Raw genomic sequence first — 17,343 nt, 5'->3', positions numbered from 1 at the left:
TTCGTTACCGTAATGTCTGTCACCTGGTTCCTCTTGTTACCCTGTGTATTTAAGCCCTGCCCGTGTATTTCTCCCTGTCGGTGTCTACTGTTGTGATCCGTCCCTGTCCGCGCCCAGTGTTCCTGTTCCTGTTGTTCGGTTTTCCTCGGTCTGTCTGGAGGCTCACGGTCAGAATTTTATCCTTGTCCAAGTGTTTGCTGGCCGTGAGTCTCTATCCCGTCTGTGTCCGTTTCCCCCCCTGACTCCCTTTCAACTTCCTTTCCCTTCAATAAATCCTGGTTCAAGCTGCATTTGGTCGCCCTGGCTCAACTCATTCCTGACAGCTTGTGTCCGGGATCTCGTTCTTTCGGTCACGACCCATAGCTCGTGACCATAGGTAAATTGAGAGCTTTGCTTTTTGGCTCAGCTCTCTCTTTACCACGACGGACCGGTACAGCATCCGCATTACTGCCGACGCTGCACCGATCCGCCTGTCGATCTCCATCCTCCCCTCACTCGTGAACAAGACCCCAAGATACTTTAACTCCTCCACTTGGGGCAGGATCTCATCCCCGATCCAGAGAGGGCATTACACCCTTTTCCGACCGAGGACCATGGACTCGGATTTGGAGATGCTGACCCTCATCCCGACCGCTTCACACTCGGCTGCAAACCGCGGCAGTGAGAGCTGGAGGTCACAGCTTGAAGAAGTCAACAGCACCACGTCGTCTGCACCTAGGAGTTTTTTAACTACCTCAGTGACTTCGACCCCAGAGATTGGAGAGTCCGCCTCAGTGTCCCCAGGCCCTGCTTCCACAATGGAAGGCGTGTCGGTGGAATTGAGGAGGTCTTTGAAGTATTCTCCCCACCGTCTCAAGACGTCCCGAGTCGAGGTCAGTAGCATGCCATCTCCACTGTAAACAGTCGTGACGGTGCACTGCTTCCCCCTCCTGAGACGCCGGATGGTGGACCAGAATTTCTTCGAAGCTGTCCGGAAGTCATTCTCCATGGGCTCGCCAAAGTCCTCCCACGCTCGGGTTTTTGCCTCAGCAACTGCCGAAGCCGCACTAACGACCTTACGGCCACAGCTCCGGTCGGCTTCCTCAACAATGGAGGCGCGGAACATAATCCACTCGGACCCAATGTCCACCGCCTCACCCGGGACATTAGAAAAGCTCTGCTGGATGTGGGAGTTTAAGTTCTTCCTGACAGGGGATTCTGCCAGACGTTCCCAGCAGACCCTCACAGAGCGTTTGGGTCATCCAGGTCGGACCGGCATCTTCCCCCACCATTGGAGCCAACCCACCACCAGGTGGTGATCAGTTGACAGCTCCGTCCCTCTCTTTACCCGAGTGTCCAGAACATGCGGCCGCAAATCCGATGACACGACTACAAAGTCGATCATCGAACTGCGGCCTAGGGTGTCCTGGTGCCAAGTGCACTCATGGACACCCTTATGCTTGAACATGGTGTTTCGTTATTGACAATGCATGTCGAGCACAGAATTCCAATAATAGGACACCGCTCGGGTTCAGATCGGGGGACCGTTCCTCCCAATCACGCCTTTCCAGGTCTCACTGTTATTGCCCACGTGAGCATTGAAGTCACCCAGTAGAACAGGGGTGTCCAGATTTAGTAAAGTGAAGGGGCCCGGGGGCCAATAGTTTTTTTAGACGTTTTTTAACTACAAAAATTTCATGCAAAGACACACTGTTATAAAACAAATTTCACTGTCACAATTGTCTTTATTTTTCAAATGACAAAATAACCAAATATCGTTACTCAGGCAAATGTGAACAACTCTAAAAACACAAATTCTGCCTTTCATTCATATCTGAAGAGTCAGATAACATTGAACAAACTGTATGAAATACCTTAAATTTACATGAGTTTAAAATTACTTTTGCCTCATGAACATTTTAAACGGGAGTTATAAGTAATGCAAAGTTGTCTGTTATTATTAAAACTTAAAACTAGTGAATTTTGCTCTTGTCATTTACATTATCTTTCAGAAAATAATAGTTAGTGTCAGGTCTAGAGGTCCATAACATCAACAGTCTTAACATGGCCACCCAACTGCAACTGAAGTTAAAGAAAAAAACGGATGACAGCGCAACCAACCAGACACAAGTACAACACAGCTCTTCTGAAGCATAACAACAAACTGCAAGAGTTTTTTAAGTGACCCTCGGTAACAAGTTTAACGTGCTTCAAGACTTGTGGAAGGAGAAGATGGTACCCTTGAGAGCAAGTGGGACGCGATAAAAGAAGCAGTGTCAGGAACATGCAAGGAAGTGCTCGGCCTGAAGAAACACCAGCACAAGGAGTGGATTTTGGTTGATAGTTTAGGAAAGCTAAAGGAAAGGAAGGATAAGAAGACAGTCATAAACAATTGTCGCAGGTGGGCAGAGAAAGCCAATGCACATGCATAGTATAGAGAAGCTAACAAGCAAGCAAACAAAACCATGAGGACAGACAAGAAAAGGTATATAGATGACCTGGCAACATCAGCAGAGGAAGCAGCAAGAAAGAATATTATGAAAGAACTGTATGATACTACCAAGAAGCTAGCAGGAAAGTACAGTAGGCCCGGAAGACACGAATGGACCATCAATTATGGGAGAGGAAAGGCAAAGGAACAGATACATAGAGCACGTTTCAACAGGCAGATAATTGGTTCCAAGACCACCCGCGATAGGTGAAAATCCGCGATGTAGAGAAAATATATTGTGTCAAACGTGCACTTTTTATCGAAGTGCCTCCGGCTCCCCAGTAACGGGTTCAATAAGCCGGGAATTCTACCAGAATCAATGTAATTTCTATACGACGCCAACCCCTTTCAAGTCATCCGACGTGCAAGCCGAGTAACTCAATTCGAGACAAGTCGCCGGTATGACCGCGCCGTAATGATCGCTCCCTCCTGTTGTTTGATGCTGGTATTACGTTACGGATATTTTTTAGATGCCTTTGTTAAGACCTCAAGGATTCGTTAATTCACTAGAGCGCCCTCGCCCTAGCTGAGCTCAAGATAACTACTTCGAACCAGATCTGACAATTCCTGATGTTAAGGATTAAAGCTGTCTTCACTTTAAAAAGAATTGAACGGATTTAAAGAATGACTATGATAGGGAAATGAAGACATTTTAAAGTTGTAATTACCGCATATAAAACCATGCTCGACATAGTTAATACGAAATAATCGATACCGAATTAAGGCTCAAGAAGAGATTTAATGAATAAGCAAGAAAAAGAATTGCAAGTCGAAAAAACAAAATAACAAGACTCACCCAGACAGAACAAGAGAGGAGACTAAAGGTCTAAAATCCTATTTGGTTGAACAAGTCGAGTGATTGGCTCTCCTTTGTTCCAAAATCCGAATTCTCTTTAAAAAATGAGGAAAGGTCTGGCCATGAGGAGAAAGTAAAAGTGGCGACTTCCCCTTTTCTGCCCGGTGGCCTTCTCCCCTGCTTTCCTCAAAGTTTAAAATTTGACAAAGTCCAATTCGAAAACTCTGGAAATTCATCTTAGTAGATTTTGGTTTAATCTAAAAAAGAATGCAAAATCCATCTTCGTTCTTTTACTCCGGGCAGCGTCACGGCCATCGCCCTGACTAGGAAGAAGCGCGCCCGCTCTGTATCCGGGCAACCTATTTATAGGCTTCTGGTATTACCTCATTGGAATGACATCATCCCGCACGTCAGGTGGCCTTCCTGGAAGTTTCTAGAAGTTTCGAGAATGTTCCTTAGCTGATGCCTGTCCAGGCCGGCTAGAAACCACTGGTTGTCTTGGCAACCTTGCTTCAAGCAGCAATCACCGGAAACAGATGTTTCCTGTTTTGCTCGCTCTTTACTTCTAGTATCAGCCCTTAAGTCTCCTCTCAACTTAATGCATTCAGGTATGGATGGAACACCAATGTTAAATACAGGTTGGACAAAACATTGCAACATGAATCACATATATCTTGTCTAATAAAGATCAATCTCAACACATAATAGTACTTAACACAATAATGGATTCTTCCAACCTAAACGCATATATTGATATTGCTCAAGCTGTTGCATCTTAAAATTATGGCATAGCAAATTCATATTCCGAAATTGCGCGTATCTACGTGTTTGAACAGGTCGTGTCCTCCCAATTGCTAACTATTTAATTTGTTAGATTTGTTCATTTCCATCAGGTCACCCCTATGTCAAGCTTTAACACCATCTCCTGGTGAAATTTTGAACTACTACATGTTTTGGGATAGTCAATGTGCCTGGGCCAAATTCACTACCTAAGTTTACACCATCTCGTACCTCCATGTCACTTGACAATTGTTACAATATCCATAAAATACTTTTATGAACCTTTATTGTATTTTAAAGTTAAAGTCCTAATGATCGCCACACACACACATCTGGGTGTGGTGAAATTTGTCCTCTGCATTTAACCCATCCCCATGTGATTTTGATCCATCCCCTGGGGAAGAGGGGAGCAGTGAGCAGCAGCGGTGCCGCGCTCGGGAATCATTTGGTGATCTAACCCCCCAATTCCAACCCTTAATGCTGAGTGCCAAGCAGGGAGGCAATGGGTCCCATTTTTATAGTCTTTGGTATGACCCTGCCAGGGTTTGAACCCACAACCTTCGAGTCTCAGCGCGGACACTCTACCACTAGGTCACTGAGCTGGTCACTGTATATTGTACTTTTAAATGTTTTTTGTATTCTTATTCACTTTAGTAAATATTTTAAAGTCAAACTGATTTTCATAAACAAATATAAATAAATAGGAAAATAAAGAAAATAAATAAGAGCGAATATCTGCACAAGACTTTGATGAACCTTTATTGTAGTTTTATACACTGTTTTTTTTTTTAAACACTTTTTGTATTTTTAAACACTTTTCTAAAATGTTTAAAGTCAAATTGACCTGGAGAAACGTTCTTATTTATTTAAATAAATAAATATGAATAAATATATTGTTACAATATCCACACAAAACTTTCATGTACCTTTTTTGAAGTGTAAATGTGTCTGGCTCCTCTCTGCTCTTGCGTGCTGGCCGACTGACGCACCCCCGCGGCCCAGCAAGTCAAGACTTTTATTTTTTTACACTTCAAAGTGGAAATGTGTCACGGTCACACATTTCTCAGAAGCACGCCCTGCGCTTAGTACTCATTGCCGGCCGGCCGCTGTCCCAAATCCTGGACGGCAGTGCTGTTTTGCTACGTGCACGGTTACGCTCACTACGGCTTATTTTAAAGTGTAAATGTGCAACGGCTCCGCTCTGCTCTTGCTGTGCTGACCAGCTGTAGCGTCCCCGCTGCCTAGCGCAAGGGCATCCGCACAAAACTTTTATAATTTTATGACGGGCAAACAGGGCGATCCGATCGGGAGTGAGAAGAAGACACGCAGTTTTACTTCACTTGGTGATCGAGGAGCGGAGACGTGATGATGTGTGTGTAATGAACTGCATGGCTGAGGTGCTGCTGATATGTTGACACAGACGTAGTGAATAAAGTGCGGGAGGCTGAGATAAAGTGTAGTTAGAACTGCTAAGCCAATCAGCTGCCAGGACACAGATCAACATGTTCCCATTGGCCATCAGTGTCATATGGTCAGACAAAGCCCTGCGCTCCAAGTGACGCTGCAAAAATCCGCAACCATCGGGGAGTCGGTGATAGTGTACGGTTGCACTTGCCTGTCTTGTTGCCTGGTTTGTGTGCTTTATTGCATATGACGCTGTGTGTGTGTGTCTGTGCGTGTGTCTGTGCATGCGGCCGTGTGCGAGGCAGACTTAAAAAAAAAAAAAAAAAAACTATGCACCAAATCTATCTGCAATATTTGTTTAAAAAAAAAAGAAATTCGCAATGGAGCGAGGCCGCAATAGGTGAACCACGAAGTCGCGAAGGATTACTGTATATATCAACGGCTGCCTGCGCAAGATTCTTCACATCCACTGGCCAGAGACTATCAGCATCAACAAATTTTGGAAGAGACCAAACCAGCTACCTGTGGAAGAGTAAATAAAGAAACGGCGCTAGGGATGGATTGGAAACACCCTCCGAAAGTCAGCAAACACCCTCCGAAAGCCAGCAAACACTATTACGAGACAAGCCTTTAAATGGAACCCACAATAAAAAGGAAACAGAGGCCAACAAAAACACCTGGCTCAGAGACCGAGAGGCAGACGTAGAGGACCTTTTTGCTGTGGGTCAGCAGCATCAACCAGAGTCCCCTTACAAAAAAATGTATTAAAGTTTCTGGGTGAGAGCCACCCTGCCACCTCTGTCGTTGTGATAAGTTAGTTTATTTTCTTTTGTGTCTTTTCAGAGAATCGCTTTCCAAGGCTTCTATAAACCGTCCCAAGAACTTCAAGAAAGATGGTAATATCTGCCAGCTCAGGGCTCAAGAGGATAGTGAGGACGATAACAACACTTGGAATGGAAACTCTACCCAGCAAATGTAGCTCTGTAAAAGTAGCTTTTTTCTGTCTGTTCCAATATCGCTGTCACAACTGTTCAATCCCAGTTAAGTAATAGATAATAATAATAATAATATATGCACTAATTTAAATAATTGCTCACCTGTTGGAATGTTGTCAAAGGGATTATTTGAGAATGTAAACACTATCAGAGATTTATAGAAATAAAGTGTTGCATAATTTGCAGAATTATCTGTTTCCTATTGATCATGAGAAATCAACAACTTAACCAGTGTCTACACATACATGAACGTCATTAATTGTGTGTGAGTGTGCGTGCGCGTGTATGTATGTGTGTGTGTGTGTGTGTGTATATATATATATATATATATATATATATATATATATATATATGGGGTGTAAATCGCGGGTTTTGTCATGATACAAAGAATCACGATAAGATATTTGCCGATATCTTAAAGCCTGCTGTGATTCATTCACGATACATCACGATATAGTGCTCTATGATCGATATATATATTTTTTTTAATGAAAAATATAGAACAATATCCTGATATCTAACAATTCATATGCAAAATCAACAAGGTACTGCAAACTATTTATTTAGGAAATTACAAGAGTATTGTAGTATACAAAGTGCTTATTTTAACACTGAACTTTGATGTCGTGTTTTTTCTTTAAATGTGCGCTGAGATTTGTGGTCCCTGAATATTTGATCACCGCATGGCAGGATTTACAAACTGCACGTGTCTTGTCCGTTGAGCCATCTTTTCTTTGGAATCCAAAGTGCTTCCAAACGAATGACTTGAAGCCAATAGGGGAGCAAATGTCCTCATCTTTTTGGACACTAGCCATAGCACCAGCCCAGGAGCCGCGTACTTGTTGTCGACTCCCCTTTCACGTGCCTGCTCTGCTCACAACACGCGCAGTGCGCTCCCGGAAAGAGGAAGCAAGCAACAATAAACTGGATTTCAAAATAAAGTCGCGTCTAATGTCCGAGGTCAAACACGGCGATATAAATCGATGTATACGTTTAGCATCGATGCCAATAAATCGTAGAGCATTATATCGAATAATCAATGTGTATCGATGAATCGTTACACCCCTAATATATATATAGTATATATATATTTATATATAGCACTGGGTAGCACGTCCGCCGAACATACTGCGGAAGATCTTGCACACATACGTAGATACATAGAATCTAAGGATAATGTAAAAAGTATATTTTCCCAACAGTCATCACTACATAGATTAAAACAGTGTTTTTGCAAACACTTTATAAGGACCACCTAAAAAAATACTTTAAGCTCAAGTACGCATAGAAAGCAATCCAGAAAACAAGGTTAACATGCCTTCGCTGTAGTCCGTCAGTGAATTCGGTATCCTTTTTATTTCTGACTTGGACCTGACAATTCAAAGGGGCGTTCTTGTGCATTTTTCTAATCAGAAAAGTAAAACTTTCCTCGAATCCAACATTATACTCAGGAGTTCTTCTCAATTTCCTCGAATGCAGCATTTTACTCAGGAGTTAATTGCTGATCAGCTGCAGGTGAGTGCACTCCAGAAACCACCCCACCCAGCCTAAAACTGCAGCATTTGACAATTGGAGCCACAGGACATGGGATCACCAAAATAAAAAAAAGGAGCAACCCTGACAAGAATAGACACAAAGACAAAAGTAACTTTGCATAAACATTATGATATGCTTTAGAAATGTTGCCAGGACATGTGACAATCTTTTTGTTTCAATACTTTGTGTGTGCGTGCATACGTATGTTTTTCTGATGAGTTTCTTTGTTGTGTGTTACATTTTCCCAGTTCTTTATAGACATAGAAAATTCCCTTTTTTTTAGCTTTTAAATACATTTAATTGTGCACTTGGAGTCTCCAGGATTGTAGAAAAGTAATCTAATCCCTCCAGGTGCTGCATTGATACTTTCATAATCTGTGGGATACTATATACTCCGTTAAATTTTATCCATTTTCTATTATGTTTTGCGAATCCGCCATCTTTATTACACAGAGAGACTTTTGTAGTCCAAACATCTCAAGGATGTTGAAGTGGAGAGATCAAAATGTTCCATTTTTTGATGCATTAATTCAAACAACTGATTACACCATCACCAACATCAGAACCTCAAAGAAGTGCCTGGTTAAATTTCAGTTTTCATGACGAAATTCCCACATCTGTGGGCAAAGTGTTTTAGAAATCTCGTCAGTATAGAGAAGAATTTTCATTGAGGATTCAAGCTCCTTTGATCGATTGAAACGACGGACATAGTAGCGGTAGCTCGAGATGACACAAGAATAAACTATTTCACTTTCATATTATTGCGTGTCTGTTTTGCCTTCATATTATAGCATTAGCATCAGTCTTTCTGCTGATTTGTTTTCACTTCTTTTGGATGTATTATGAGCACCATATTTTACGATAAACTATAAATCAGTTTTTTTCATAGTTAAGTATGGTTCATAGTTTCATAGTTTTTCATGCGACTTACACTCAGGAGCGACTTATGTGTGAAATTATTAACACGTTATACCATTTCACATGTTATTTTCACACTAAACCGCATGAGGGCACTCTAGGCCTGTGGAATAATTGGAACTGCAACTGATGATGAGTCTGACGTAAGCCACGTAGAAGAGAAAGCGCTGCATCTTTTACTTATGGGGTTTGCAGAGTTGTTTAAGGATGAAGATCACGTTGGATTTTATGATTTGGAGTGACGCGGATGGCGCCTCGGTGACGCACTGGGTAGCACGTCCGCCTCACAGTTAGGAGGTTGCGGGTTCGATTCCACCTCTGGCCCTCCCTGTGCGGAGTTTGCATGTTCTCCCCGGGCCCGCGTGGGTTTACTCCGGGCACTCCGGTTTCCTCCCACATCCCCAAAACATGCTTGGTAGGCCGATTGAAGTCTCCAAATTGTCCCTAGGTGTGAGTGCGAGTGCAAATGGTTGTTTGTCTCTGTGTGCCCTGCGATTGGCTGGCAACCGGTTCAGGGTGTCCCCCACCTACTGCCCGATCACCGCTGGGATAGGCTCCAGCACTCCCGCGACCCCCGTGGGGACTAAGCGGTTCAGAAAATGGATGGATGGATGGAGTGACGCGGATGGTTCGATAAACTTGTTCGCATGTTATTTATGCTATAGTTATTTGAATAACTCTTAATAACTCAGACACATTCTCAGTTCCTTGTTCATGTGTTGACGTAACGTTAGCATACAGTACCTGTTGTTGCCTATTCTATTTTTATTTTAAATTGCCTTTCAAGATGACGTCTGTTCTTGGTGTTGGATTTTATCAAATTAATTGGCCCCAAAAATGGGACTTAAACTCCGGTGTGACTTATATGTCTTTTTCTTTATTATGCATTTTATGGGTGGAGCGACTTATGCTCCGGAGCGACTTGTAGAAAATATGGTAGTTGCATCAGATGAATTGCATCGAACATACTATTTTGTTCTTGGGGAGCACAATAATATGTTAAGGCATTTGCTAGCATTAGCTTACTTAACTTGACTGCAGTGCTTGTTTACAAGACGTGTTCATAAATATTGTGAGGGGATTTTTTGTTATGTATGGTTGGATGGACAAGTCTTCTGCTGTTGACATCTTCTAATCAATCAAAAAGCGTCTGTGTCGCAAGTAAACTGTACTTCAGCAAACAAATTTGTCCTACAGGAAAGGGAGGCACACATCTTCCAACCTGGAGGGAGCGGAGTGTTCAGTACCGTTTTCTTCCATGTATAACGCGCCCCCATGTATAATACGCACCCTAAAAATGGCATGTCGATGCTGGAAAAAAGCCTGTACCCATGTATAATACGCACCCAAAGTCCCAATGATTGTCACACACGCATCTGGGTGTGGTGAAATTTGTCCTCTGCATTTGACCCATCCCCGTGTGATTTTGATCCATCCCCTGGGGGAGAGGGGAGCAGTGAGCAGCAGCGGCGCCGCGCTCGGGAATCATTTGGTGATCTAACCCCCCAATTCCAACCCTTAACCGTTTCTGCCCAAATCGTTATTTCTAAAAAGGTGCATATTTTTTGGGTCCTTAGGTGTCCCTAAGTACGAATATGCCGCGCTTTTTTGGTTATGACGTCGCGCATATGAAATATGCGGCATCTATATATAGACTATGTGCTGATACGTGCACAAAAATCGGAGCATTCTGACGATTTGCAAGTGTAGCGTCATGTAATTTATTTGAATGTTCAGAGATAGTTGTGTTTTACACGTAACAGCTGTCTGCAACATGAAAGGAACCATTTCCACAATTTTCAATGGGCGTGCATGTGCAACGGCGGCCGTCATCCCCAGGGTATGGGGACCAGCCGTAAGAAAATGCCAAAGTTTCTATGAACACAAGTGGCTTTCATAGCCGTATTTATTTGCAACAAACTTTCAGCAACAAACTTTCAAACTTGCGGTACCATAAACACAGATATAAACTGTAACTCAGCAGTGATGATGTTCAGCCTTGCGCCGCCACTTCCGGTCAGAAAACGGATCACGCGACCAGTGCTTCTCACACATTTTATTCCGGCTGGTGGTAAGCACGGAAACACTTCACAGTGCACAGTGCCACGCGGCACTTGCAGCACGCACTGGACGGACGCGACTTGCAAGTCGGCAGTGCGCACTTTCGGCCTTGCGCCGCCACTTCCGGCCAGTGCTCCACGGTGTCGAAGCGGGAGTCATTCGCAACTGCACACACGCGCGGTCTGCCCGATCTCCGAGCTCGAGTGGCGCCTGGTGCTGCAACCAGAGTTCGGGCCACATCGCGTCGGAACTCCAGCAGAGACATCCCGCCGTGCTCATCCAGCCGGTGCAGCACCCATGCGTTGAAGACGGCCGCGTCCAGCATCCAGGTGAATATCGGCCACCACCACTTCTTCCGCCGCATGTTGATGCGGTAGAGCTCGATGCTCTGGTCGGCGCGGTCCGTGCCGCCCATGCTGCGGTTGTACAGCTGGACAACAAATGGCTGGTCCACTGCCACCTTCTTCTTCTCCTGCCTTGACCAGCGTGACACCTTCTGCAGAGGATGCTCAGCGGCGAGGGTGGAGGCGATGGTGACCACGGCGTTATCCTTCCACCGAGTGAGCGCAATCTTGTTTGCCGTGTCGTACACGACAGACACGGCACCACGCGGCTTCCTCTTCATAGCCTTCTGATCTGTCATCGGGCAAGAGCGCGGGATGCGGTTTTCTCGGATCGTCCCCGTGCAAGCGTAGCTCCGCCTGCGCAGCTCTGCAACTAGCGGGAGGCCGGTGAAATAGTTTTTTATGTAGATGCGCAGCGGAAGTGCACGCACAGCATTGGGGAGGTTGTCCAGAAGTCGAAGGAGCGTGCCACCGCCCTTGCCGAACTTGCGTTCCACTTCAGAGGCATCTACACTCGCCCCCTGGTAGATGTCGAAGTGGAGCAGGAAGCCGTTGGTCCCACTGTTCAGGCACCAGGCCTTGTAGCCGAACCGCACCAGCTTGTTTCGGATTGCTTGCTTGCATCCATGTCTTCCAAAGTATTCAATCATTGCCTCGTCCAGATCAAGATTGCAGTCCATTGGATACGCCTCCCCGAACCGAGCGTTGAGGATGTCCATCATGGGACGCAGCTTTGTCATCCGATCGCTGCTGTTCTGGCGCGTGTTGTCGGCACAGTGAATGTAGCGGATGATCTCCTCGAACCTGTTGCGTGACATGGCCCCAGCGACGAGGGCGCAATGGAGATCTTAATCTGTGTTCCAGTAGTGTCGGCGACTGGGGAGCTGGTGGTAACCCGAGAGCAGCAAGATCCCCACCACGCGCTTCAATTCTCCGATGGTGAGCTGGAAGTTGGAGTCAGTCACCGCCGCATACTTGATGGTCTCTCGAAGAAGGTGAGGATATAGATCAGAAAGGAAGAACTCCAGCTTCTGAACTGCGCTCTTTCCAACCAAAATTGTGGGGACGGCGAGAGGCCTGGCGTCCGGGAATTTTGTCAGGCGCGTTTTACTGTTGGTCCAATTGTAGTCCAACGCATCTTTCTGCGAGCGTTTCTTTGAGGTGGAGGCCTGTTGGGGCTCCTCTTCTTCCTCAGTGTCGCCATCATCATCATCTCCGATCACACGTCCGTCGGCGGCGGGAGCGCTAAGATGCCGTCCCGAGAGATTATTGAACGTTCCTCCGCAGTCTTCCTCGCCCGTGTCTTCGTCAGACTCGAAACTGAACTGGTGGAGCAATAAAGATTTTATCCACAACTGCGTCCTCATCTTCGATTGCATCGAAGACCTCCATCGCCGACTTTGTACCCATAGACGCGGAAAGTCTATGTATAGATGTTTCACATTAAACAATACATAGAGGAAATACGTTAGGGCGAATCATCACTGCAATCACATCTGTCAATAACCATTATATGATAATTGTTCCCTAAAAGTTTCACCCTGCTATCTCGAGTCTATCATAATTTCCCGGAGCTCACCTTTTTGCATCTTCCATCGTGAATCGCGATCGTCTGGCTTCGCTCACTTAGCATGAGTGACTCATAAACTGGGAAAATGGCAGTGCTTCCGGGTTCGACAGGTCAAAGGTTGGTTATAACCGGATACAATCGGCACGAATGCTTGTCGTCATTTGACGGCGCCGGAAGCTGCAGAAATTGGAGCGTCTACATATAGACTAAAGGCTGAAACGGCTGGGTGCCAAGCAGGGAGGCAATGGGTCCCATTTTTATAGTCTTTGGTATGGTCTTAATTAGGCTGGATGTATTTTTTTTGTTGGCGTTGATTTCTCCGACTGCCGGTAAAGGCACCACCGGTTAAAATGAAAAGAGGAAAGTGACGTGCGGACATGTGAAAAAGGCATGGGAGAGAAGTTGAAAAGGAATAAAAACACCCTTGGAAACCAAAACTTGCCCCTCGTCGTGACTCGGAGCCGCAACAAATGTTTCAGATTTGTGTAGGGTACATTGTGACAGCAAACGAGCAGGTGATCGAGATACGAGAGCATTGCGTTCGTATGGAGCGTGTTTGAAGTGAACAGCAGAGACGAAAGGAACAAGGCAAAGTGTTGTGAAATAAAATATTACCTGTAATACGTGTCCGAAAGTCTATTGATCCGACACCGACTTTTCCGAGGTGCACTTGAACGCCTCCTCAGAAAGCGGGACACTTATGAGAACGCTGCACGCTCCTTTCCTGGTCTCGCGCTTAGGGAGGAAAACGGACTTACGAACCCCTTTTTCCCGTGACATTTGTGTGCGTTTATGAAACCCCAGGTGAGTTATGCAGACTGGCCTGTACACTTGGGGGAGCGAACATATCTTTGTTTACTTCTTGTTGCTGGTACGAGCGGATATAACTTGTATAGGATAAGTGCGTGGTTAGTGGCTTCGCACGGGGTGCCGCCATGTTGTCTGCGTACTATCGTCATGTTTGTCAAACGTGTGCCTATAGCGTTAGAAATGTATTACTGTGTTTAGTTCAGTTGTGTACTATACGTTGTTATTACCGACACTGAGTGCCGTCGGCCAGCAGTGCACGTCTTAAAGCGGCAGTAACGCACTTAGTGAATGTTCATTAAGGGTGGTAGCAGTAGTAAAGTTTATTGCCCTGTATATCAGCTGTATATATTGTAGTGGCGATACCCTACATAGTTGTTTATGCATATGTTTATTACATGATGTAATTTGACTGTCATAATCTAATTACATTATTTCTCTTTGTTTTCCTTCTGTATAGACCACCCAAACACACATATACAACACACGCATACACACACACATATACACACATGTATACACACCCACACAAGTACACACTCAAACCCACTAACATACACTCCTGGAAACCTGTACACTCACTGCTGTTGAGAATAAAGTTGATGCAAGATTCTCTAACCGGACTCGTCCATAGTGCTCCATCCCTAACCACTAATCCACATCTTTACATGGTCCTTCGAGCCGGATTAGGGTTCCGGACACTATGGAATCAACAACTGATCAGCAGCGGGAGTCATCGGCCCGACCCAAGAGAGATCCTCGTCCACCTGCACATTTGGACCCATATGAAGTCACTCTTTTGCCCTCTCAACAACCTGTAGCCCAAGCTTCCTCTACACCTGTAGGACAACTAGGCCAGGGTCTGTCAACCAGAGCAAGGAGTTTGACAAGTTACCGGTCAGCTGCACATTCACGACGATCCTCTCAGATGTCAAACGGTCTCAGTCTGCTTCAAAGCACATCAGATATACAAGCAGCTGCATTAGAAGAGGAGATAAAGGGTTTGTAGCTTACAGACCTACAACAGGAAATAGAAGAGGAAAGAAAGGCTGACTTGGAGGCTGCAGCATTGGATGCCCAAGCCAGGGAAGGACAACGGCTACAAGAAGAGGCACATTTGGCTAAAGAGAGACTAGCTAAAGAGATGGGGAGACGCAGGCGCTTGAAGAAGCTGGAGAAAGAGGTACATATTGCCAGTCTTGTGAAGACCTACCTATCAGAGACGAACGATGATGCCTTGTCCACTTCATCAGCTCCCGCTACATTCTCCAAGCCGTCGCTGCGATCACAGCCACCGCGGGTGCCCTTCGTTCTCACCCAGCATCCACCTGTACAACCGCCACCTCCAGCGCCCGTTCAAATACCACCTCCAGTTACTGTCCCTGGACAGATAGTAGCACCACCCGCTAATCTCATCACAAGTGCCCAAGATAGTGTTCCTGTCAGCGGACCATCCATTGCGGCAACAGTAGCTGCATTTCCACCTGGACGTGTATCATCCTCGCCCGTCCTCCCCACGGTGACAAGCCATGCCGTTGGAACGCTACCGATTACAAGTCTCCCATCTCAATATCCAGGTGTTTCCCCTACCAGTACAAGCTTCACAACACCACCACTGGCAACTTCAGTGATGCCACCACCTCCTACAATGCCATTTTCTCAACCCATTACACCAACTGCAACACCCGTCCCCGCTGCACCGCCTTGGACCTACCCAGGCATGGAGACCTTGATTGCTACATCCTATGGCATCCCCAAACCAACACTTCCCTTCTTTGAGAGTGGTAGAGAAAGCGACTTTGCACTTTTGAAGATGGCACTCGACAACTTGATGAACAGTCACACTCATCTCAGCGAACACTATAAATATCAAGTGCTCCTGGGTCAGCTCAAGCTCCCGAGTGCTCTGCAGTTGGCCAAATCATACATGTATGACCCGGCACCATACACAGCAGCAGTGGGAGCTCTACAAGACAAATACGGACAACCGAGACAACTGGTCCAAAGCGAATTAGGGGCAATACTCAACTCCCCAGCCATCAAATTTGGAGATGCTGATGCATTCGACTCCTTTGCCCTCTCTGTCCAGTCACTGGTCGGTATGCTGCGGACGCTAGAGGGACCTGTAGGTTACGAGCTCCGGTGCGGTTCCCATGTTGACCGCCTGTTAAGCAAACTGTCTCCATCCCACAGAGATGGATTTGTGGAATATTGCCTCGTTCGCAACATCCTGCAGCCCGGTTCAGAGCTCACCTACTCCCTGCCTGACTTTGCCGCATGGCTCCAGATGAAGGCTCAAGCAAAGCGTCTGGCCAGTCGAGCTACCCTTCTCTATAACTCTACCGGGCCTTCTACACCTAAGAGAGAACAGTTTCGTTCAAAGCCCAGAGATAAGACCGCATCAGTCTTCCTCTGTACAAGGGAGACAGCCACCAAAGAGACCACTCAGCCGAAGCCTCAAGCCTTCAAACTCAGCCCTTATTGCCCATTCTGTAACAATAAGGAGCACTATCTCAACTCATGTCTCGACTTCAAGAAACTGTCCCCTGCTGAGATTAAGAAGTGGATCCAGGAAGGTGACCGATGTTGGAGGTGCGGCCGAGCACACAAAGCTACAGCCTGCACGCTTAAACGGCCGTGTAAGACATGCAAAGAGAAACACCTTACAGTTCTGCATGATGCCATCCAAGAGTCTTCGCAGACAGTGCTGCTGGTTAGTAATCCAACACCCACTATCTACATCGAACAGCCCAGAAGCCCTCAAAGAGTGCTACTGAAAGTTGTCAAAGTGCTTCTACATCATGGCGATCGCGTCCTTGAGACATTTGCAGTGCTTGATGATGGTTCAGAGAGAACGATTATCCTCCCTCAAGCTGTAGAACAACTACAACTCTCACAGCACCCAGAGACGCTACATCTTAGGACCGTCCAGCAAGAGGTGAAGGAGCTGAAAGGTTCCTGCGTCAGCGTTCATGTATCCCCTGTCTTCAAGCCAAACCAGAAGTTTTGCATTCGACACGCGTTCACCGCAGATAGTCTTAGCTTGTCTGAGCACACGTACCCAGTAGCAGCTCTCCAGAAGCGCTATGAGCATCTCAAAGGACTTCCCTTGACGCCTATTCACAGAGCACAACCTCTACTCCTCATCGGCTCAGATATGGCCCATCTGCTCTCACCAACACAGCCCGTCCGATCAGGCCCATCTGGCAGTCCCATGGCAGTCTGTACAAGGCTCGGTTGGTCCTTGCAAGGTCCGTCAGACGTCATTCCAGTTGCTTCTCACCAGCCTTACTGTTTTCACATCGCCACTGAACCACCATATACAGAACTTATCAGGATTGTGGAACGCCTTTGGCATATCGATACAGTTCCCCATATCAGTGAGAAGACTGCAACCCGTTCTAAGCAAGACCAGCAGGCTCTCACCCTACTACAGACAGCCTCCGAACGCGTATCTATTGACGGTACCCAGCGCTATGCTACTCCACTGTTGAGGCGTCAGCCAGCCATCCCACTTTGTGCTTCGCCAGCTGCTGTGATGCCCAACCTACGTGGCACTGAACGCCGGCTAGCCAAGGACACAGCTCGAGCAGCTTCATACTGTACGGAGATGGACAAACTACTTCAGGCCGGCTACGTTTCAGAGAACTCTACGAAAGAGG

At 46.1% G+C, this 17,343-nt stretch overlaps 2 protein-coding genes across 5 annotated transcripts in view; one reads left to right on the top strand and one right to left on the bottom strand.

Annotated features, from left to right (window-relative positions):
- Window positions 1-6,633, top strand: part of ubxn4 (UBX domain protein 4) — an 85,600-nt gene extending 78,967 nt beyond the window's left edge. For 2 of the 4 annotated variants that reach the window (XM_061287418.1, XM_061287416.1), the window contains one exon: window positions 6,294-6,633. In XM_061287418.1, the coding sequence (XP_061143402.1) occupies window positions 6,294-6,319 (26 nt within the window). In that variant the 3' untranslated portion in view covers window positions 6,320-6,633. Of the gene's footprint in view, window positions 1-1,991; window positions 2,121-6,293 lie in introns of those variants that run through there. The other 2 variants (XM_061287417.1, XM_061287419.1) reach the window with 2 other exon arrangements.
- Window positions 6,634-10,955: 4,322 nt separating this feature from the next.
- Window positions 10,956-12,122, bottom strand: LOC133159440 (piggyBac transposable element-derived protein 3-like). Its single transcript, XM_061286423.1, has one exon. The coding sequence runs from the start codon at window positions 12,120-12,122 to the stop codon at window positions 10,956-10,958; it is 1,167 nt and encodes a 388-aa protein (XP_061142407.1).
- Between the last annotated feature and the right edge of the window lie 5,221 nt (window positions 12,123-17,343).

The sequence above is a fragment of the Syngnathus typhle genome, linkage group LG9, assembly GCF_033458585.1.
Source record: "Syngnathus typhle isolate RoL2023-S1 ecotype Sweden linkage group LG9, RoL_Styp_1.0, whole genome shotgun sequence".
Lineage (NCBI taxonomy): Eukaryota > Metazoa > Chordata > Actinopteri > Syngnathiformes > Syngnathidae > Syngnathus > Syngnathus typhle.
The sequence above is the reverse complement of the archived record's forward strand: the minus strand, read 5'-3'. Positions and strand labels throughout refer to the sequence as shown.

Bases quoted from the DNA above. Each gene is read 5' to 3' on its own strand.
- LOC133159440 (XM_061286423.1), bottom strand. From the start codon at position 12,122: ATGTCACGCAACAGGTTCGAGGAGATCATCCGCTACATTCACTGTGCC.